We start from the raw sequence: 24,110 nt of genomic DNA on the forward strand, positions 1-24,110 counted from the left end.
CCCTGACCTAGCTGCTCCTGAGTCAAGTGATGTTTCAGCCTGCTCTCAGGGGGGAGGGAGGAGGGGCTAAGTGCACGGGAGCGAGCCTGGAGTGGGGGGTAGTTTACCCTTTGGGGGAAGGGGACGCCAATACACTGTTAGACGCCGGCACAAGTGAAGCCAGCAACATCGCTATGCTTCTGCCCTGCATGAAGCAAGCAGAAGCGATGCTGTTCCGCTCCGTTCCGGGGTCACATATGCAAAGCCAAGCGGCGAGATGCCGCCAGCCCTGCGTACACGCTCATACACCAGTCTAGCCTTCACAATGCAGACCCGGCACCCTGTCAGGTCTGTATTTGCATTGTGAAGGCTAGACGGTCTATGAGCGCGCACGCAGGGCCGGCGGCATCTCGCCGTTTGGCTTTGCATATGTGACCCCGCCCACCAATGACGAGACAAAGCCGGAAGACAGAAGACTTTAGAGGAACGAAGACTGGTAAGTATGTGACGTGGGAGTACCCCTTTAAAGGGGTAGCAAGGCGGGGAGGTTGTACAGAATGAAATAGGTGGGCAGGGTGTTGGAAAAGCAATGAGCCAATGATGTCTGGTGAGAAAACAGTCACTTTAACTGTACTGTATTTGCTTCAATATTCTTCTAGGGGTGACATCATGATGTTGGCAACCAACACCTCAATTTCTAGAACTTTCAGCCTGCAGTCTAAACTGTTGAAGAACCTTACCACAGTCCATATTTACATAATAATAATAATAATAGGCAATTCCTGTTAGATCGGCGGGGTCTGACTGTTGGGAATTCCACAGATCAGCTGTTTCCATAAGCGCATGAAGCTTCTGGGCCCCAACACAAAATCTGCACCATGCATCCCAAATACAGTCCTATGAAAAAGTTTGGGCACCCCTATTAATCTTAATCATTTTTAGTTCTAAATATTTTGGTGTTTGCAACAGCCATTTCAGTTTGATATATCTAATAACTGATGGACACAGTAATATTTCAGGATTGAAATGAGGTTTATTGTACTAACAGAAAATGTGCAATATGCATTAAACCAATATTTGACCGGTGCAAAAGTATGGGCACCTCAACAGAAAAGTGACATTAATATTTAGTAGATCCTCCTTTTGCACAGATAACAGCCTCTAGTCGCTTCCTGTAGCTTTTGATCAGTTCCTGGATCCTGGATGAAGGTATTTTGGACCATTCCTCTTTACAAAACAAGTCAAGTTCAGTTAAGTTTGATGGTCGCCGAGCATGGACAGCCCGCTCTCAAATGATCTGAAAACAAAGATTGTTCAACATAGTTGTTCAGGGGAAGGATACAAAAAGTTGTCTCAGAGATTTAACCTGTCAGTTTCCACTGTGAGGAACATAGTAAGGAAATGGAAGACCACAGGGACAGTTCTTGTTAAGCCCAGAAGTGGCAGGCCAAGAAAAATATCAGAAAGGCAGAGAAGAATGGTGAGAACAGTGAAGGACAATCCACAGACCACCTCCAAAGAGCTGCAGCATCATCTTGCTGCAGATGGTGTCACTGTGCATCAGTCAACAATACAGCGCACTTTGCACAAGGAGAAGCTGTATGGGAGAGTGATGAGAAAGAAGCCGTTTCTGCAAGCACGCCACAAACAGAGTCGCCTGAGGTATGCAAAACCACATTTGGACAAGCCAGCTTCATTTTGGAAGAAGGTCCTGTGGACTGATGAAACAAAGATTGAGTTGTTTGATCATACAAAAAGGCGTTATGCATGGTGTCCAAAAAGAAACAGCATTCCAAGAAAAACACATGCTACCCACTGTAAAATTTGGTGGAGGTTCCATCATGCTTTGGGGCTGTGTGGCCAATGCCGGCACCAGGAATCTTTTTAAAGTTGAGGTTCACATGGATTCCACTCAGTATCAGCAGATTCTTGAGAATAATGTTCAAGAATCAGTGACGAAGCTGAAGTTACGCCGGGGATGGATATTTCAGCAAGACAATGATCCAAAACACGGCTCCAAATCGACTCAGTCATTCATGCAGAGGAACAATTACAATGTTCTGGAATGGCCATCCCAGTCCCCAGACCTGAATATCATTGAACATCTGTGGGATGATTTGAGAGCGGGCTGTCCATGCTCGGCGACCATCAAACTTAACTGAACTTGAATTGTTTTGTAAAGAGGAATGGTCCAAAATACCTTCATCCAGGATCCAGGAACTGATTAAAAGCTACAGGAAGTGACTAGAGGCTGTTATCTTTGCAAAAAGGAGGATCTACTAAATATTAATGTCACTTTTCTGTTGAGGTGCCCATACTTTTGCACCGGTCAAATATTGGTTTAATGCATATTGCACATTTTCTGTTAGTACAATAAACCTCATTTCAATCCAGAAATATTACTGTGTCCATCAGTTATTAGATATATCAAACTGAAATGGCTGTTGCAAACACCAAAATATTTAGAACTAAAAATGATTAAGATTAATAGGGGTGCCCAAACTTTTTCATAGGACTGTATAATGTATTTCTTATAGTACTGGTCTGGGTCTATAAGGAAGACACAACTGATGGGCCACCTAGGGTTCTGGGTCAAGATGTGACCGGACAGGTTGTTCCTGTTATTTCTCCACAAAACTTACTAATAAATTCACAACTGTGACGCCACACCAGGGCTTCCCCCCCGATGCTTGGAACTCTGACCTTCCTTCGAGTCTGCTGCCTGCCGATTGGGATAAATCTTTCACGCTGTCTCATAAATTAGCTTTGCCCTGTAGTGTGCAGGAAAGGAGTTTTAAAATTTTAACCCGTTGGTACAGGTGTCTCGACATCCTTCACAGGATTTTTCCCACTGTTTCGGACTGGTGTTGGCGCTGTGGCACTGAAAGAAGCACCATGCTTCATATCTGTTGGGAATGTGATGTTCTTCGACCTTTTTGGGATGCGGTCTTCTCTCTTTATTCTAGGGTGTGTGAACACTCCAATTTTCGTTACTCTCCAACTGGCTTGTTGTCGGTCATTCTCGGTAAGATTTCCGAGATCAAAAAGGACCTCTTGGAGCATTTCCTTACGGCCGCCAGCGCCGTCATTCCGAGATATTGGCGCAGCTCTACACCGCCCTCGCTGCTTGAGTTCTTACAGGAACTTCTCCTCATACGGAGAATGGAAGCTCTGGTTGCGGAGGACTCTCCCGACCCTCTCTGTTTGAACAGCTCTGGAGGCCCTTGGTGATCTTCCAGGAGTCTTCTGATTTTTCTTCTTCCTTCTCCTGATCAGAATCTGGCTGCTCCTCCATCCTTTTCTGATTTCTCCCCCTTTCTCTTCTCTCTCCTCCCTACATGGTCTTTCCCATCCGTTTGTGTCCTGGTCTTGTTGTTCCTGCCCTTACATGGTTATTGTCACCCATTTTTTTCTATTGCCATTCATATTGATGGGCTTGTTTTGGCCCGCTTTTTCCCTCTCATCTTACTTGCCTTGGCGATGTTCATATTGTGTTGTACGATGCTGGTCGAGGGCATCCCCCTCGCCCATTCATGCTGTTTGGGGCCTGCATGCCCTACTTGATACCCTTGTTATTAGTCTTTTGGTTTTTTTATGCTATAAAACTTCAATAAAACCCGATTATACATAAATTCACAACTGGGTGTTTCCATTACACTTGTCAAATGGATGTGTCCCTACATAGTCCGACATTGTCAACATTGATTAGATGATGTTAAGTGTGCAGGACATATTCCCAACTAGTAACATATGGTTACCAATTAATTCATACATTTTTAGGAAGAATGAATACAACCCAGAATTTTGAGAAAAGATGCTCCAGAATTGTTATATTACGTAGAATTAAATTTTTTATTAAAACAAACTATTTCAGAGCAGTGACAGGTCCTCTTTTAAAGTCATGGCACTTTTTCAGATGACATCAAAAAGTTTTATTAAAAAAAACAAACTGTTACATGTTACTTATATTACAGTAGATTCAGTATATTATTTTTCTCCATAAACTGTAACCTGTACAAAATAAACAGCTGAATTACTGTATCCCTTAGGGCTCGTTCACATCTGCACCCGTACTCCGTTATGCAGGTTTCCGTTTCCTGCACAAAACAGGGGCAAGAGACGGAAACCCGCCGGCATGTTTCAATCCCATTCATTTGAATGGGCTTGAAAAGTCTCCGGCTGTATGTGCCAGTGAGCGTTTTATGCTCTCCACGGCAAAACAGTTTTTTTTAAGCCGGACACAGAGTCGAACATGCAGTACTCTGTGTCCGGCTTTAAAAAAAACGGTTTCGCCGCGGAACGCATAAAATGCTCACCGGCGCTCACGGCCGGACTCGGCATGACAGGTTTCTGTCTTCTGCATGCAGAAGACGGAAACCTGAAAACGGAGATCGAACGCTGGTGTGAACCCAGCGTAAGGTGTAATGCACTTATATAAACTCAAAAGTGATCATGTAGGGATAAGGTCCAAGTATAGTGTCTTCTTCATTTCTTTGACCTGTGTTCTGTTCGAGCTTTCAGTCTGCAGATTACACCATCCATTGGGCGCAGGGTTCCTGTATCTAAGATCCTGAAGCTCTGCCCTTCCACCAGCTCAAACTCAAATCTCTGCAGGAGTTTGGCCATGACAAACTTTGCTTCCATCTGTAAAGGGAAACAGATATTATATGGGACAGGTTATCATATCTCTCGCCCACCAGATTTCTCTATTTTTGGTACTTAGGATCTTGTGTTTACATGGGCAATGCTATTATGCTTAAATCTCAACCAGTGGCGTAACTACCGAGGTAGCAGCTGCCACAAGGCCCAGGACATTAGGGGCCCGGAAATAGCCGCTACCGCTGCGTTGTTTTTTTTTTCCTTAAAAGGCCGTTACCGGGCAGGATCCGTAAGTGACACAGCGGGCCCCACAAACACTATTATTATACTCGGGGGTCTTTTCAGACCCCCCTGAGTATAATGATCAGAGTCCCGGGAGAGGTACGGGAGCATAAAAAAACAGTTATTTATCTCTCTCTGCTCCATACAGGCATCGGCCTAGTTGTGTGATGTCCCTAATGTCACTTGACTGGGACCTGCGTCCCGGGTCATGTGACGTCCGGACAACATTGAAGATGGCCGACACCACCGAGGACTATAGCGGAGTCGGGGATAGGTAAGTAACAGTGTTTTTTATGTTTGTATCCCCCCTCGGTCTTCGATTATTATACTCTGGGGTCTGAAAAGACCCCAGAGTATAATAATTGTTCATGGGTGTTCATTATGGGGCATAATACTGTGTGCAGGGGCCACAATGGGGCATAATAGTATGTGCAGGGGCTACTATGGGGCATAATACTGTATGCAGGGGCCACTATGGGGCATAACACTCTGTACTGGGGCCACTATGGGGCATAACACTCTGTACTGGGGCCACTATGGGGCATAACACTCTGTACTGGGGCCACTATGGGGCATAATACTGTGTGCAGGGGCCACTATGGGGCATAATAGTATGTGCAGGGGCCACTATGGGGCATAATACTCTGTACTGGGGCCACTATGGGGCATAATAGTGTGTGCAGGGGTCACTATGAGGCATAATAGAGAACGCAGGAATGCGGAAGGGGGGGTCGGTCAAGGTCGTCGGTCGGGGGGCCCCATGTCAAAAGTTCGCCACGGGGCCCCGCCATTCCTAGTTACGCCACTGATCTCAACTTTGATAGTTGAGTTAGACTACCAGATCAGTGTTTATCAAAAGTGTCAGCTATGTATGGTGATAGATACATCAAGTCCATTCATTGGGATGAGTTGGTAATTCTAGGCTAACGGTAGAAACCCCTTCACATATAAAATGCCCTTTTTAACATATAAACCCAGAGAAATAAAGTTTATTGTTTTCCTTACACTTATGTCCCAATGTCTCTAATACAAAGTTGATGAACAATTTTATGATGATTTTCTTTCTAAAATTCTAAAGTAGCCATAGAAAAATATACAATATTGTAAGTACTCAGGGTCGGACTGGGGTGTCTAGGGCCCACCAGTGGAATTGTTTCTAGGGGCCCACCCCCAGGAACCTGCAGATCAGTGGCGGTACCAAAACACGACGTCTAAAAGTAATAACATGTCGGGAGCCATGCTGCTCACCCACTATACCATGTGCACTACCTAAATGTATTGCTACACCTTGTATGGCAAGTGAACAGCGCGGCTCCTAGAAATGCTACTATTCCCTGTACCTGCTTGGTCCTGGAAGAGCTGATCTGCAGAGGTCCTGGCTGTTGTATCATCATAGATGTAATATTGATGGCTTATCCTAAGGACAGACCATCAATATTAGAAAGATGAATAAATCCTTTAGAGCTAGTTCACATGGAGATATATGAACTCTGCGTGTGAACATTCTGTCGCAGATGCCAAGCATCCCGTCGTGGCATTCCGCTCCGGATTAGACCCAAATGAATGGGTCGGAGCCTCGTGCCGCAGATGCTGAGATTGATTCAGCCGCGGAATCTGCGGCAAGATAGGGCAGCTCGCTTCTTTTTTCCGCTACTAGCTAGCGGAAAAAAGAAGCGAGCAGCTCCCATTGAAGTCATTGGGAGTCATTTTTGGCAGAGGATTTTGAGACGGATTCCACCTCAAAATCCGCTGCCAACTTCCCCGTGTGAACTAGCCCTTAAAGTGGTTGTCCAGGAATTGGAGCAACTCATGTCCCGGATGGGAAGTGTAAAATAAAAAACAAATAAATAAAAAAGCATACTCATCTGTCCCCGTTACTCCGTTGTGCGCTGCCAGTGTCCATTCAGTCTCGTACTGGCGCCTCCTTGCTGGGAGTCCTGCACCTCATGTGATCGCTGAGACTAGTTAGGTAAAGTATTTCCAGAAATGAGACCGTGAGACCGAACAGACACAGGCGGGGACAACGGGGTGCTGGGGACAGGTGAGTATACTTTTTTTTTTTTTTTTTTTACACCTCTACTGCATGTATTTTTCTGCAATGTGTGGATGGGATTGCACACACTATATACCTACACACTCAGGCCTGGTTCACATCTGCGTTCAGTAATCCATTTGGGGAGTCCGCATGGTGGCCCCCGAACAGACTACTGAACGCATTAGCAAGCGGTGTTCTGTGAAAGCACATGGACCCCATAGATTAAAATGGAGTCCGTGTGCTTTCCGTGCGGTGTCCACACGGAACATGCGGACAGAAAAGTACTTTATGATCTACTTTCCTGTCCACATGTTCCGTACAGAGACCGCGCGGAAATCTAATCTATGGGGGCACACAGTATTTTCCCCTATAATGGCCCCTGCACACAGTATTATGACCCTTAGTGGCCCCTGCACACAGTATTATACCCCATAGTGGCCCCTGCACACAGTATTATCCCCCATAGTGGCCCCTGCACACAGTATTATCCCCCATAGTGGCCCCTGCACACAGTATTATCCCTCATAGTGGCCCCTGCACACAGTATTATGTCCCTTACTGGCCCCTGCACACAGTATTATGTCCCTTACTGGCCCCTGCACAAAGTATCATCCCCAAAAGTGTCCCCTGCACACAGTATTATAGCCCATAGTGGCCCCTGCACACAGTATTATGTCCCTTACTGGCCCCTGCACACAGTATCATCCCCCATAGTGGCCCCTGCACACAGTATTATGTCCCTTACTGGCCCCAGCACACATTATCATCCCCCATAGTGGCCCCTGTACACAGTATTATGTCCCATAGTGGCCCCTGCACACAGTATTATGTCCCTTACTGGCCCCTGCACACAGTATTATGTCCCTTACTGGCCCCAGCACACAGTATTATGCCTCATAGTGGCCCCTGCACACAGTATTATCCCCCATAGTCGCCCCTGCACACAGTATTATGCCCCATAGTGGCCCCTGCACACAGTATCATCCCCCATAGTGGCCCCTGCACACAGTATTATGCCCCATACTGGCCCCTGCACACAGTATTATGCCCCATAGTGGCCCCTGCACACAGTATTATGTCCCATAGTGGCCCCTGCACACAGTATTATGTCCCATAGTGCCCCTTGCATACAGTATTATGTCCCATAGTGGCCCCTGCACACAGTATTATTCCCCATAGTGGCCCCTATATACAGTATTATTCCCCATAGTGGCCCCTGCACACAGTATTATGCCCCATAGTGGCCCCTGCACACAGTATTATGCCCCATAGTGGCCCCTGCACACAGTATTATGTCCCATAGTGGCCCCTGCACACAGTATTATGTCCCATAGTGCCCCTTGCATACAGTATTATGTCCCATAGTGGCCCCTGCACACAGTATTATTCCCCATAGTGGCCCCTATATACAGTATTATTCCCCATAGTGGCCCCTGCACACAGTATTATGCCCCATAGTGGCCCCTGCACACAGTATTATGTCCCATAGTGGCTCCTGCACACAGTATTATACCCCATTGTGGACACCCATAAACAGTTATTATACTCTGGGGTCTTTTCAGACCCCAGAGTATAATAATCGGAGACCTGGGGGAATAAAAACATAAAAAATTACTGTTTCTCACCTGTCCCCGACTCCAACGCTGTCTTCTCCGCTGCCGTCCTTCTGAAATGACGTCAGACGTCACATGACCCGGGACGCAGGCCGGGTTCATGTGACGTCAGAGACGTCAGGAAGGATGCCTGACAGGATCGTGGAGAGGTAAGTAACACTGTTTGTTATGTTCCCTTACCTCTCCCGATCCGCCGATCATTATACTCGGGGGTCTGCAAAGACCCCCGAGTATAATGATGGTATTTGTGGGACCCGCAGTGTCACTTACCGATCCCAGCCCAGCCAGGATCAGCAAGTGAATAGGGCCCGTAACAGCCTATTAAAAAAAAAAAACGCAGCGGTATCGGCTGTCACCGGGCCCCCTAATGGCCCGGGCCCTGTGGCAGCCGCCTCCGCTGCCTCTATGGTAGTTACGCCCCTGATACCATATATGTCATATAAATACTTATATGAATGTATGAATACTATATATACTCACATATATACATACATACACTCACCCATAAACATTATTGTAGTATACTGTATACATACCTGTATACTGTATACATACCTGTATACATACCTGTATACAAAGACACAGTACTCACACAATATACAACACACATACAGTACACAAATGTACACATATATACATATTACATAGACAGATTTTACCAAAAGGATATACTTACATTTTCCAGAAGAGCACAGCATTGCATGAGACTGCTCCTGTCTTCCCCACACGATCCGATGTGAGAGACGACTCACTGTGAGGGGAGGGGGAGGGAAGCAGGAAGTCCGGGCAGCACAGCAGGTCCTCACAGGAGAGCAGCAGGTCAGTGACAGGAGTACGAGCTGCCATTATAGCTGAGGCTGAAGCTGCACACGTGTCCTCCGGTATATACTTTCCCTATATATCGGGAGGACACTATGTGCAGCATCAGCTAATGGAGGCCCCTGTGTTCTGAGGCAAATGCAGATGCATTGGTCAGGTGCTCGATTGGGGGCCCCGACCAATGTATCTGCATTAGTACAATGAGGATTTAACAGTCGGGGCCTGGGGCCCACCGGGGGATTCACCGGTACACCGGTGGGCCAGTCCGACCCTGTAAGTACTGTACATGAAATGTATATAGAGGTGCAAGATTATTGCTCCTCATAAGTTCTAGTGCCAAAAACATCCAACTCCATATAGCAACACAAGGCTGTTGTCTTCATGGTCATCAAGATGATAATATGCATGTTCAGACACATAAAACCCTCCTGCTAATTGTCAGGATACGGAGTCGCCGCGGTCTCCTTGCTGCGCGGTGTCTCCCTGGGAAACGTGTTAGGAGTTCTATTGGGTGTGCTTAGGTCATTAAGGGTTAATCTTTTCCTTGCTCTCAGTCTCCATGCCGTTAGCCATCAGGTGTGTTCTCTGCTGCTATTTAAACCCCACCCAGGCATGGATCCTTGCCAGCCATTCACTTTGTGTTTCCTGGTCCCCCTGCTCAGTCTTATTCCCTGTCTGTTTGTATTCGGTCTGTTCCTTGATTTGTATCCCGGCTTGTATTTTTGACTATCCCTTGTCTTTTGATTCGGTACCTTTATTATATCTCCTAGTTCGACCTCTTGCTCGTCTGACCTCGCCTTCTCTTCTGTGTCTTGCTGGGACTTGTGGTCCTCCCTGGTTCCATGCTGTTTAGTCTTTTGTTTTGCATTGCATTTACACTGCGCTTTCTGTTTAGGTGTGACCCCCGTGACTCCAGTCCCTAGCACTTTCAGGGCATCCTCTTCCCTTATCCTAGCTGCCGGGATAGAAGCGTAAGGAGTCGTGGTAGGCGCACTTCAATTAGGAAGTGCATTGGTCTGCCTCATCTCAGATACTACAGCAGGGGTAGGGAACGTACGGCTCTCCAGATGTTGCAAAACTACAATTCCCAGCATGCATACTTGCTCTGCTGTTATTGGAACTCCCATGGAAGTGAATGGAGCATGCTGGGAGTTGTAGTTTCAAAGCAGCTGGAGAGCCGAAGGTTCCCTATCCCTGTACTACAGCATAGTCATAGCCGCAGGGCCTACGACCCCTTTTGTCGTTAGTTGCACAGTGTTGCTTTCCCAGCTGTGTCACTTTGCACTGCCTGACCCTGACTCCAATCCTTACACTAATCTTGTGTGTTTGGATGTTTGTGTGTGTGTTTGTTCCACAATCACGCAAAGACGGCTGAACGGATTTGGATGAAATTTGGCACATAGATAGATTGTAACCTCGATTAAAATATAGGCTACTTTTTATCCCGGTAAATGACATGGCTTCACAACTAATATCAATTTTTGTTCACATACTATATTATACTGCGCTCATCTCTACTTCTGAGAAAGCCAGGGCTGTTATCTCTCTGTGTAAACACTCACTAGCCCTCAGTGTTCATGCATTTGCATATTATCTAATCTGCTCCAGGCACTGCTGAAAACTGACATGGGCAAATACCTTCAATCCAAATTGGTAGTTTGCCAATTTTCAACATGCCTGGAAAAAGAAAATCTAATTTGTCACAAACAACGAGAGCTATGAAGGGGTCAGAAGTCACAGAGGTCTCCTCAATCAGAGCTGACGGGGATCATCGGCGCCAACAACATGCTCATTATATGGTGTCCCAGCAAGCTGCTGAGATACCGGAACAATCACGGGCACAGCTTGAGGAATGAGTTCAGCGGCAGGCCAGCTTGACAGCTGCCGGAGCAGGCGGATCATCAACGCCAACAACACTCTCATTATAGGACGTTCCAGCAAGCTGCTGAGATGCTGGAACAATCCAGGCGAAGTGCAAGAAACAAGTTCAGCGGCAGGCCAGCTTGAGAGCTGCCAAAACGCGGATCATCAACGCCAACAACACGCTCATTACATGGTGTCCCAGCGAGCTGCTGAGATACTGCAACAGTCACGGGCACAACACGAGGAACGAGTTCAGCAGTAGGCCAGTTTGACAGCTGTCGAAATGGTGGAGCAGGCGGATCATCAACACCAACAACACGCTCATTATGTGGCGTCCCAGCGAGCTGCTGAGATTCCGGAACAATCACAGACACGATGTGAGGAGCAAGGTCAGCAGCAGGACAGCTTGAGAGCTACCGAAATGCCGGAGCAGGCAAACCATCGATCATCGATAGCAGCAATTTGCTGAATATAGGCGGATGATCGACGCCGACAACCCACAGATGAAGTCGTGGGCAGAGGCTAGTGTATTATTTATATATTGTGGAGAAGGTAGCTCAGTGGAAGCAGTGGTGTGGACAGAAACAGTCAAGATAGGGACACAAAATATGCAGCAAACAGGAATATTTAGAAAACAGGAAAATAAATAAACCTTCGCTTCAAGCACAAATGAGCAAAAACAAAATACAGCCTTAACTTCAGGCAAAAATAAAACTAATTCCTGCTCGTTCGAGCGACTAATTAAACAGAAGCAATAACTGATCTATACGTGTGGTTTACTATCAGCCACACGAAAAAACAACCACAATTTGGTCTCGCCGGTCTCAGGGTTACAGGACAGACCCAGCCACCTCTTCATTTCCTGGATCTGCTCTGAAGTGCAGGTTCTGCAACCTTTTATGGGCCAGTAACGAGCCTCAGGACCCACACCTGGGGCTGAAACCTATTCCAGACCCGCACTGAACCACACATAAGTCAGCAATCTGGGGCTGATATAGGGGAACTCCAGTACTTTGCCTGTCACCTTCTCACAATATATATTAAATACTCATTAGACCACTAAAATATACATGTTACAGAAATATCACAACAATCTCTACTCATGAAAGTCTTTATTCAGTTCTCATATGAACTTACCTGAGCAAATACTTGCCCAATACATGATCGTGGTCCAAGTGAAAATGGAAAATAAGTATAGCCAGGCCTGTTTTGATTAAAAAAAAAAAAAAAAAAAAAAAAGGTGATATATTCATTACATGAAATACTAGAAATAAGGATTGTATTAGAACATGGATAAAACACTTACTTGGGAGCATCAGGGTGAAATCTGTCTGGGTTGAAAACCAGAGGATCTTGATAAAATTTCTCCATCCGACCCATAATGTAAGAATTAAACTACAGAGAGAAGAAATCCGAGATAGTGTGAGAAGCCTTATTGGTCTATATGATAATGTCACCTATTTCCACCTTATTGAGCTTATAAAGAAGACCTTTCCCTGTATTAGTAATTATCTTTCATTGAAGGAAGATCTGAGGTATCGCTACACTGTATTCATCAATTTTCTTGGATTAATAAGCAACTAAACAAGGAATTCCATGGATGTTATAAATGCAAGTGCTTTGTTTTCCAGTTGGCAATTCAACTAATACGCTATTTGGACCCGCATTGACACAACTGTAACATATGAGGCAACAGTCAACTGTATGAAGCAAGAAGTTACAGTAGAACTAATATAGCAGCACTGCACATTCACTGAGACTCTGCTTCGTATCTCAGTGTGAGACTAGTGCTACTGACCAGGGACATATGAGAGCGGTTATCGCACACACATCCAGAGGCAAGTGGTTAACATTAAGCCAATCATAGGTTGATGAGTAAAGCAATATTTCTGCTATCACTCAACTAGTTTGCCAATGATTACCTTTTATATAAAAGGCAGAACATATAGGATATGTGAGAAGGTTTCTGACATACGTGTGGTCCAGTGCGGGTCTTGAATAGGCTTCAGTCCCAGGTGTGGGTCCTGGGCTCATTACTGGGCCATAAAAGGCTGCAGATCCTGCTCTTCAGGGCAGATCCTGGGAGTGAGAGAAGGTGCCTGAGTTTTTCCTGACACTGTGAGTCTGGTAAAACTGTATTGCACCCTTTTTGTTGATCCGTGTGGCTGGTAATAAGCCACACTTAAAATTAGTACTTATTGCCTAGTTAGTGCTCAGACAAGCAGGGTTTTGTTTCACATTCTTTTGCCTGAAATTAAGGCTGTATTTTATTTTGAAATGAAAAAAAATAATAAATTGCCCCACAGCTCAACAATTGGCTATAATGCACATCAAGGATCTATACGTGCAGGGAAAAAACTCCTCGGCTAGGAGGTGCTTTTGAGCCTGAAGTAAAGGTTTATTTATTTTGCTGTTTTTTTCTAAATAAACCTGTCTGCTACAAGATTTTGGTGTCCCTGTCTCTGACTGCTTGGGCCCACACCATTGCTGCTACAGAGGTACCTTCCTCACAGATATTAAACTGTTTGTCCACAAGTTTAATCAGTTGGGATTATAAGGAATAATCTCAAAAGGTTCATCATGAAATACGCTCTATTACCAACATGCAAAGTTTAAGGCTTTAAATTGAAAGATGTGGAAGTAAGGGTGGTTTCCCACTACAGTTATTATGGTTCATTGCTCTCATCCATCAAAGGATGTTGATATAGTGATTAATACTGATAACCCCCTTATTTTCATTCACTGTAATGCAAAAAAAATGACAAAAACTATCTTCTGTCATTTTTGTTTACTTTCCTAACGGACGAAAAAGTTGCGCAGATACAACAAACGTAAGCAAACATGATGGAAAGCTTCTGTCATATCTTTTTTTACATTAGAGTGATTGGGAGCCTACATCAATATCACATGGAGAGGTTCCTGTTTGCATTAGTCACTCTTTTGGTGCTCTTACTGTGAACATCCCCTTCACAATATGTACTGACATCAGTAAGTAACATCACTAAAATCTGTAAAACTCTGTAAAATTTGATTATACTGTATGTGAAAATGATCCTTTAAACTGCTATACCTATAAAGTATTATCATAAAATTATAAAGAGTTGCAATGTAATCTGTTAGACCCCAGGCAAGACTAGAAACATCTTAGCCCTCATAAGTATAGCATGGATTGCCACAGTCTGCCGCCTACCAAGAGAGTTGTTTTAGGAGGAATCCTCACTCCTTCAATGACCATTTCCTCTTCTAGGGCCCTTGATGTCCCAGGAGCTGTTGGGTACAACCTCAACGTTTCCTTTAAGACCTGGTAGGAAAAAGAACATTCAGGGCTGTTATTACAAAATTCAAGCAAAAACATAGAAAGCTAGTGTGGTCATTGGCAGGTATCATAGCAGCTAGTCCTTACCCATCTACTCTGGGACAACTGAAAATTAGACACTAAACCTGAAGAAGGGAAAACCAGGTAATAAATGCAAAACATGAGTTGTATAATGGGCAGAAATAGTGTTATTCCATATATACACGCATGACTTTACTATCAATTTATGTAAAATTTGTTGTTGAAAGGTTAGGTAATCTTTAAAGACATTGTCCAAATTATTTAATTCTGAGAGCGGGTACTCATTAAAAATAATAGACCAAGCAATATTTTCCAGTTCTTGGAGCTGACAATTCCAACTTATGATCTGAGACAGCCATCACAAATGCTAAATACCTACTATTTTAGCTCTTCTTTATTATACGGGATCTAATGGGTGTTATATTTAGAATGTCTATTATTGTAATTGAGAAATTCTTTATTTCAATTAGGAAAGTGTAAGCTTCTTAGCCTTTGTTTGTTCATTATGTGTTAGGCAAGGAAGTGTATGTTATCCAGGACAACAAGGTACAGATGTGGAAAAGTTAGATTTTTATTAACAGTACTTGAGACAGATATTGGAGTTTCCCAAGATCTTCATAGTCAATGTCTCTTTTGGAACCAATAACCTCATCCACCTCAGACTGGACCCTGAGCAATGGAAAGTATTGTCAGTATTCTCAGCTACTAATATAATGGTAGAACTACAAACTACTATTGGTAAATGAGGTAGCGATACCTTGTCAGGATCTCTGGGTTCCGTGCTAATTCCATCACAGCAAAGGATAGCTGGTTGGCCGTTGTTTCCTGCCCTAAAAGCATTTGAAAATCAACTGTGAACCTGTTTGTAACATTTAAGAAAGGATAGATATGGAATAGATAGATAGATAGATAGATAGATAGATGATTCATTTCTTTCATTCAGAATTACTAACCCGCAATAAAGAATGTGACAAAGTTATCTATTAAATCCTCCAAACTGCAGCCATCTTCAACCTCTGGAAGAACAAGTGGAAATATATGATGAGACACTAAAATTACTGAAGGATTAATGGAAGTGGAAAGTATTACATACACATTTTACTTGAACTGCAGTGACCCAGGACTCTACTCCTACTGTATCCCGTACGTCCCACCAGCAGAACAATAATGGAGTGTTTCCGCCCCTGTGTGCTTGTAGGACAGGAAAAAATTTTTAATAAAATACCTGTACACTCTCCTCCTCAATATCAGGAAGGAAGTTCTCCCTCTTTGGGGAGTCTACCTGGACAAAAGTCCTGTCCAGGGGTCTTGGAGTACCTACGACAAGATGATGTCATCCAATTGGAGAGAACTCTGAACTGTATTAATTAGCAACCCTGCACTTCTCCAATCAACTGAAGGGGAAAGCAGTCAGAGTGCGCTTAGGCAACATGACGAGAGTTCTCTACTCGATGCTAACCTCTTCTCAGAGAAGTGGGAATGATCTTGAGGTGGGCAGAGAATAATTTAACTCATCACTCTACTGTTCATATCAAAGGGTCACTGAAGGTATTAGCAGACTAAGTGAGTTGGGGTCTCTCCATTCCAGGAAAATGGTCCCTGCATCCAGAAGTCTTCCAGACGATTACCCAGAAGTGGGGGTATCCAGAAGTAGATGTGATAGCAACCAGACTCAATGCCAAGGTGGAGAAGGTCTACTCTCTTTACCAGAAGGACAATCCTTTGGCTGTGGATGCCCTGTCCATTCCATGGAGGTTCAGACTAGCATATATATTTCCTCACATGGATGCACTGTACAGAAAGGGCCACAGCAGACCCTACTTGATTAGGAGGCTGAGGGCCTTTGGAGTCCAGGGGGCATTTCTTAGGGCCTTTTTCAACTCTGTAGTGGCATCAGCCATCTTCTTTGGAGCGGCTTGCTGGGGAAGTAGCATATCAAGCAGGGATAGGACTAGACTCGACAAACTGATTAGAAGTGCCAGCTCTTTCCCGGGGAGCCCCCTGGACCCAGTTCAGGTGGTGGTCAACATTAGGATAATGTCCGTGGTGAGTTCCATACTGGAGAATAACATCCACCCTATGCATAAGACTGTGATAGCACTGGGCAGTACGGTCAGTGACCAACTGCTTCACCCTAAGTGTGAGAAGGAGCGCTATCAAAGGTCTTTACTCCCCGCTGAGGTTAGGCTGTACAATCAACACTGAGCTAAGCAGAGATCATTCCATACAGAGAACTGAAAGATCCTTAAGTTGTGATATCCCTCCTACTATTTTCTCTCCTTTATCTTTTATCCTATTATTCCTAATATTTTGGAATTTCTTAAGAATGGCCTGGACAAAAGTTGAAATAACAGATTGCAGCCTTTTCTGACTGTCTTCTATTACAGGATGCCTAGCTAGAACCTCACTGAAGACAATCCTGTTATAGCCATAGTAGCGGATCAGCGCACCTGGATCTTGGTTTTGTGCATGCGGTCACAAAGAAAATGGTGGCTCTGGTAAAATGGTGCCTTGGTCAGTTTAGACCAATGCATCAGTAGGGTTAATGTTCGCGGTCAGATTAGTCACTGATCTCGATCATTGCTGCCCTGGTCTCTGCTGTATAAGACAGGGAAGACCTGGTAGCTACACCAGCCGCACATCTCCAGAGAAGCGACCATGTTTAAAGACCCGACATCTGCCGTAGTAATAAAGCGGATGTTGAGAAGGGGTTAAAGTCCTGGAATAATTTTTTAATTTCTGTGTACCTGCCCCTTTAAGTATCTGTGTAAGGATATCTACAGGAATGTCTTCTCCATCGTGAATCGCCTTCATTCTTCGCTCAATACATTCTCTGCCAGTTTTCCGAAGAAGTTTGATGTTCTCTTTGACCTCTCTGATAAAAGCCTGTTTTCCTGGAGTATACTATGGAAAGAAATAAAAGTGGCTTTATCCTAAAACAGCAAAATTTAACATCAGCTTATGTAATATTATTCTCTAATAATACAGGGCACGTACCATTACGCAGGGCATATTGAACTTTGTTTGTAGGTTCCCCCATTGCAGAGATATTGGTGCCGTTAGTTTCAGCTTCCATCATGACTGTACTGTCAGAGGGGACGTCCTTACAGGTCAGCATCATCTCTGGGAGGTGGGGAACATACTTACAGTACACTTGTATAGTCTTGTACTGTGAAGGATTGTGCTCTACCACCCAGCAATGACGCTGAGCTGTAAAAATGATAGTAAAGAGATATCGGTAGCCAAAACTAATTGCACCAATATCTCTGCAATAGGGCATGTACAAACAAAACTGGAAGTGCATTGAATTCAGCACATGGACAGCTTTGTAATGAAATGTGCCACATTTGAAAGACTCATACAATCAACAAGGTAGATTAATAGATGAAAGTCCAAGGGTCCTTATTAACTCTTCAACATGGACTTTTTGCTATAGGATTTTAAAAGCAGACATCCCCTTTAAGATATGGTCGACTTTTATATATGGTCGACTCCCCACTGACTCTTGTGGCAGTAATGGCCTAGAATACAAACCTTCGCTAAAGGATTCCGTGTCTCAACCATTCCTCGCATAACAGTTGAAATGGCTCTGGGAAATGGTGTCTGGTCATCATGAAGAGAATTTAGCTCCATCCCAAAAGCAGCCTGGTGAACATAAATAATGGCAATTCATTATACTGAAAATGTTTCCAATTGCCAAGTATTTTAACAAAACTTTTCTGTTTTAAAGGTTACTCAAAATACAATGGAAATGCATTGGCATAGATTCACTATTGTGGTTATGACTAGATACTGGCACATGACACATTTTTGGAGCATCCTGGAAAATCTAGTGTGGACTAAAAGTTGTCGATTTGCTAGACATGTGGGTGTGGATTCTCAGAAGAAGGGGGACACAATGTGCTAGAAATGCACCAAGGCTGTGTCGTTAAATTCTAACTCTAAGTAAGCCAACAAAAAGGTGATATAAACTTAGACTAGGCAGTCTAAAGATACACCAGACTTATTATCCATCCAGCATGAGCCACTGTGATAAAGCTGGAGTATTTCCAGACTGCCTGTCAAACTATTAGTAAATCTGGGCCATTGTGATTCAGTTCCTCATTGTTTTCCAACTCTGCTTGTTGTCATTTTTGCTTCTATCCACAGACAACATGGCAGCTGTGATCATGTCATGTAACAGTCTCTCTATATCTCCATACATTTGGTTTGCTACATTAGGTTATTGACTCTTGACCACTGTATTTTGTCTCATTATTTTTCATACTGTTGGTGTCTGGCTTCATACAATAAGGGCAAGCACTGTTAGGAGCGCGACCATGAATGGCCTCTATTGACAATCCAAAGGATAGGACTTGCACCAGTATTGGTCTATTTAGGGGAAGTCGAAAACAATGACATGACTGTTCAGTTTGCATATTGTATTGCTAGAGCTATTCACAGGCTAGATAATACAATATAATCATAATTTTATTGTGATCCTAGTCAGTTACCTTGGCTATAACATCCAGTGTGACTCTGCTCAGCATATCATGCATCCCAACCTGACTTTTTCGATCAGCCTTATCTCCCAATGTGTCCATCAAGTCTTCTGCTTTTTCATTAAAAGTTCCCATTAATTCTATCAAGTAACTAGAAAGGAAGATAAAAGCAGTGAATTATTATGTCACTGAAAAAGTGCTGGGGTCCTAGGTTCAAATCCAACCAAGCACAACGTCTACATGGAGTTTGTATGTTCTCCACACGCGGGAGTTTAAATGGGTACTTAGACTGTAAGCCATGTGTAAGAAAGTGACTGACAATGTCTATAAAGCGCTGTGTAATATGCTGGTACTATATCACGTAAGAGATAAGGGAACCTGTCAGGTGGGTTTTCCACCATAAACTGGCTCCATCATGTTACGTGACGAAGTAATTCCCTTTCCATTGATGTGATCTCTATGTTACAGCAAAGTGAAATTATAAATGTTTGAAGGCATAAAAATTCACATTTTGAAAAAGATGCTTAGTCCTATTGAAATTAACCTAATAGCAGTGCTTAAATTGGAAAAAATTTTTAAAGGGAACTCTGGAATAATGGCTCCCCCTCCCCATCAAAACCTCTCCCCTCCCCACCGCAACCCTTCCCCTCAGACATGAACATTCCTGCACACACTATTATGCCCAATATTGGCATAAATTATGCCCCATAGTGGCCCTTGCACACAGTATTACATGCCCCCAAGTGCCCCTTGAACATAATATTGCATGCCCCATTGTAGATACCTAGGAACAATTATTATACTCTGGGGTCTTTTCAGATCCTGGAGAATAATAATCAGAGACCTAGGGCCCAGGGAGGAAACAAAAAAACTGTTACTTACCTCTCCCTGGCTCCGGAGCACTTCCCACAGAGCATGTCGGCCATCTGAAGTGCAGTACACGCGGTACACCGGGCATCACGTGAGCAGGGGGCTTGCGTTGCTACGTAAAAGTACACAAGCCCCTGACCCATGTGACATCAGAGATGTCACCAAGTAGTCCTGAAGCCGCCGGGAGAGGTAAGAAACAGCGTTTATTATGTTCCACGATTTGGGTCAAACAATTTCTTAATTTATATGGTATAAATTATACAGTATAAAGTAAGAAATTATACCGGAACACTAACCGGCATTTTTTAATTATTCCGGAACTGAGTTCTGACACGTTCCCGCTCAATTTAACCACTGCCTAATAGTAAGGGTGGGTGGGGAGTAGCTTCAACCTAGTCACACTGTCCCCTTGCTAAACATTCCTGATTGACATCTTCCCTGTGATGTCTGGAAGTAAGGGGACTGTGATGGAGATGTCAGTCATGCCCAGGAGGATTACCAAGTGGACTATGTGACTAGGCTGAAGTTGCTCCCCGCCCCCCTGTGACTACTTAGGATAATTTTCAAATATGACATTTTATACTTTCAAACATTTATAACTTTATTGCAAGAGAAAGATTACAATGGACACCAAAGGTCATTAATTCATCCTATGATGGGGGTAGTTTATAATAGAAAAACTACTTGAAGTTTAATTAAATGGATTGTCTGATGTACAAAACCCCCTTTCATTATCAGTGGGGGTACTCCATTCAGGACTCTTAATACCTCCTTTGACCTTTGGTGGCACTGTAAGGAAATTGAACACTTACTGCTGGTTCCCACAGAGAGTACTGGTGATCATCGCAGATACGAGCAGGGGAAGACCCTGTGATCAATTTATTACTGAAGCTCCTTTCTAACAAAAAACAATTGTTTAAAGTTTGTAACCCCTTTAAGTAACCCAACACTACATAATACATTATATACCTTACCTTAGGTGACTGGAATTTATCTTAATTTTTTTTATGATATATATAAAAGGACACATGGGGTTAATGATACAAATAGTCATTGGCAACTGGGAAGAAGGAGTTCTTCAGAACATTCAAAACACAGAAATTTGATGGAGAACGCACAGCAGTGCCAGGTATTTTATAGCTACTAGATTACAGAAAATATCATTTTGCTTTTTGTAAGTCAAAACACCTATTAAAACACCTATTCAATTCTGAAATGATTGAATTAGGACTACAAGGGATATACAAAGTTCATGTTGGAAAACAATATTTATTCATTTAATACTTAAAAAGGGTTCCCATGACCTATGTAGATAAACTGATTGACATGGCAGTGCTGCACCTCTTCACAATCCATATGATGTCCCGTTCATTGGTCACATGGCATGATCACAGCTCAGTTCCATTCAAGGCAATAAGCTGAGCAGATTTATCAAGTCACAGTACAAAAGTATGGCACTGTACGTGGTAAGTACTGAACCTGAGCGCTGCAGCTTCTTCAAACAGCTGATTAGCCAGGGGTCCAGGTGTCAGACCCCTGCCAAACTTTATTTATTGATATATACTGGGCTTAGGTTAGCAATTATGTAGCCAGTAAAACTCCTTTAGCATAACTTGTGGGTATCATTTTTGCGAGACAATCTAAACACAAGGTGCTAAATAAAGATTCTTACGTTCTACTGAAAGCGGGATCCATTATCCTCCTCTGCTTGTGCCAGTGGCTATAATCTCGAGCTGTCACTAAACCCTTTCCCATGAATCTGTAGAGAAAATAAATTTTTTTTAAAAAAAACCCAATAAAACACTGCACTGAATACTATGACATATATGCAATATATACAGTCCTATGAAAAAGTTTGGGCACCCCTATTAATCTTAATCATTTTTTGTTCTAAATATTTTGGTGTTTGCAACAGCCATTTCAGTTTGATATATCTAATAACTGATGGACACAGTAATATTTCAGGATTGAAATGAGGTTTATTGTACTAACAGAAAATGTGCAATATGCATTAAACCAAAATTTGACCGGTGCAAAAGTATGGGCACCCTTATCATTTTATTGATTTGAATTCCCCTAACTACTTTTTACTGACTTACTGAAGCACAAAATTGGTTTTGTAACCTCAGTGAGCTTTGAACTTCATAGCCAGATGTATCCAATCATAAGAAAAGGTATTAAAGGTGGCCAATTGCAAGTTGATCTCCTATTTGAATCTCCTCTGAAGAGTGGCATCATGGGCTACTCAAAACAACTCTCAAATGATCTGAAAACAAAGATTGTTCAACATAGTTGTTCAGGGGAAGGATACAAAAAGTTGTCTCAGAGATTTAACCTGTCAGTTTCCACTGTGAGGAACACAGTAAGGAAATGGAAGAGCACAGGGACAGTTCTTGTTAAGCCCAGAAGTGGCAGGCCAAGAAAAATATCAGAAAGACAGAGAAGAAGAATGGTGAGAACAGTCAAGGACAATCCACAGACCACCTCCAAAGAGCTGCAGCATCATCTTGCTGCAGATGGTGTCACTGTGCATCGGTCAACTATACAGCGCACTTTGCACAAATAGAAGCTGTATGGGAGAGTGATGAGAAAGAAGCCGTTTCTGCACGTACGCCACAAATAGAGTTGCCTGAGGTATGAAAAAGCACATTTGGACAAGGCAGCTTCATTTTGGAAACAAAAATTGAGTTGTTTGGTTATAAAAAGAGGCGTTATGCATGGCGTCCAAAAAGAAACAGCATTCCAAGAAAAACACATGCTACCCACTGTAAAATTTGGTGGAGGTTCCATCATGCTTTGGGGCTGTGTGGCCAATGCCGGCATCGGGAATCTTGTTAAAGTTGAGAGTCGCATGGATTCCACTCAGCAGCAGATTCTTGAGAATAATGTTCAAGAATCAGTGACGAAGTTGAAGTTACGCCGGGGATGGATATTTCAGCAAGACAATGATCCAAAACACCGCTCCAAATCCTCAGGCATTCATGCAGAGGAACAATTACAATGTTCTGGAATGGCCATCCCAGTCCCCAGACCTGAATATCATTGAACATCTGTGGGATGATTTGAAGCGGGCTGTCCATGCTCGGCGACCATCAAACTTAACTGAACTTGAATTGTTTGTCCAAAATACCTTTATCCAGGATCCAGGAACTGATTAAAAGCTACAGGAAGCGACTAGAGGCTGTTATCTTTGCAAAAGGAGGATCTACTAAATATTAATGTCACTTTTCTGTTGAGGTGCCCATACTTTTGCACCGGTCAAATTTTGGTTTAATGCATATTGCACATTTTTTGTTAGTACAATAAACCTCATTTCAATCCTGAAATATTACCGTGTCCATCAGTTATTAGATATATCAAACTGAAATGGCTGTTGCAAACACCAAAATATTTAGAACTAAAAATGATTAAGATTAATAGGGGTGCCCAAACTTTTTCATAGGACTGTATTAAATAGACATAATTTGCTAGACTCTCATGGACTGAACACTAAACTTGTAGATCTTCAACAAGAGGTCAATACTCCATTGGCATACTAATAACTGTACACTTGCCCATTACATTTCCTTGGGCTGGACTGTAACTTACAGACTCACCAAATACTGGGTCCTATGCTACACTGGGTCACCAAGGAGAGTGATATATTTCAGTAAAGTCGTGAGCCTCATCCATCTTTTAAGAAAAACGGTCTACTGAGTACAAAATGGCAATATTTTTGAAAAATAACCTGCCACTTTTTATGTCACAAAACTGGCCTGCAAAACAAGGATGGGCTGAAGGGCCTAGGACCATCAAAGGAACTTGTTCTGGGAGCCCACCCAACAGCTTCCTGCTAATAACCTATACCATGGCTCCCTCACTGAAATCTTATATATGTGTTGACTATACAGCATTACTGAGTATGTTCCCTACATCAACATCCCCCTATAGTTCTATGCAGACCCCAAAAGTTCCATGACTGGTTCATGCACAGTAATGTATGGGGAATGACATGGCAATAGAGCACTACACATAAGTGCAAGATTATATTGAGGGAGCTGTGATGCAGACATAGCAGACAGGGCTACCAGTAGGAATTTTTAGCCCCCCACAGAATAATGCTCCACAGTACCCCTCCACAGTATACAATGCTCCCCTGAGCCCCCCACCCCACAGTAGCTCCACGTGATGTATAATGCTACACAGTGGCTCCGTGCAGTGTAAAATGCTCGCATGAGCCCTCATAGTGGCCC

General features: G+C 43.4%; 1 protein-coding gene across 1 annotated transcript in view; it reads right to left on the minus strand.

Moving 5' to 3' along the window:
* Positions 1-4,464: 4,464 nt before the first annotated feature.
* LOC142213955 (cholesterol 24-hydroxylase-like) overlaps positions 4,465-24,110 on the minus strand; it is a 28,779-nt gene continuing 9,133 nt past the window's right edge. Inside the window, exons 5-15 of the mRNA XM_075282589.1 lie at positions 21,551-21,637; positions 19,021-19,159; positions 18,062-18,172; positions 17,275-17,431; positions 15,481-15,543; positions 15,285-15,357; positions 15,112-15,196; positions 14,381-14,491; positions 12,497-12,585; positions 12,328-12,394; positions 4,465-4,623 (exon numbers count right to left, since the gene is read on the minus strand). Coding sequence (XP_075138690.1) covers positions 4,465-4,623; positions 12,328-12,394; positions 12,497-12,585; positions 14,381-14,491; positions 15,112-15,196; positions 15,285-15,357; positions 15,481-15,543; positions 17,275-17,431; positions 18,062-18,172; positions 19,021-19,159; positions 21,551-21,637 — 1,141 coding nt within the window. The remainder of the gene's footprint in view (positions 4,624-12,327; positions 12,395-12,496; positions 12,586-14,380; positions 14,492-15,111; positions 15,197-15,284; positions 15,358-15,480; positions 15,544-17,274; positions 17,432-18,061; positions 18,173-19,020; positions 19,160-21,550; positions 21,638-24,110) is intronic.

Source organism: Leptodactylus fuscus, chromosome 7 (genome assembly GCF_031893055.1).
Source record: "Leptodactylus fuscus isolate aLepFus1 chromosome 7, aLepFus1.hap2, whole genome shotgun sequence".
Classification (NCBI taxonomy): Eukaryota; Metazoa; Chordata; class Amphibia; order Anura; family Leptodactylidae; genus Leptodactylus; species Leptodactylus fuscus.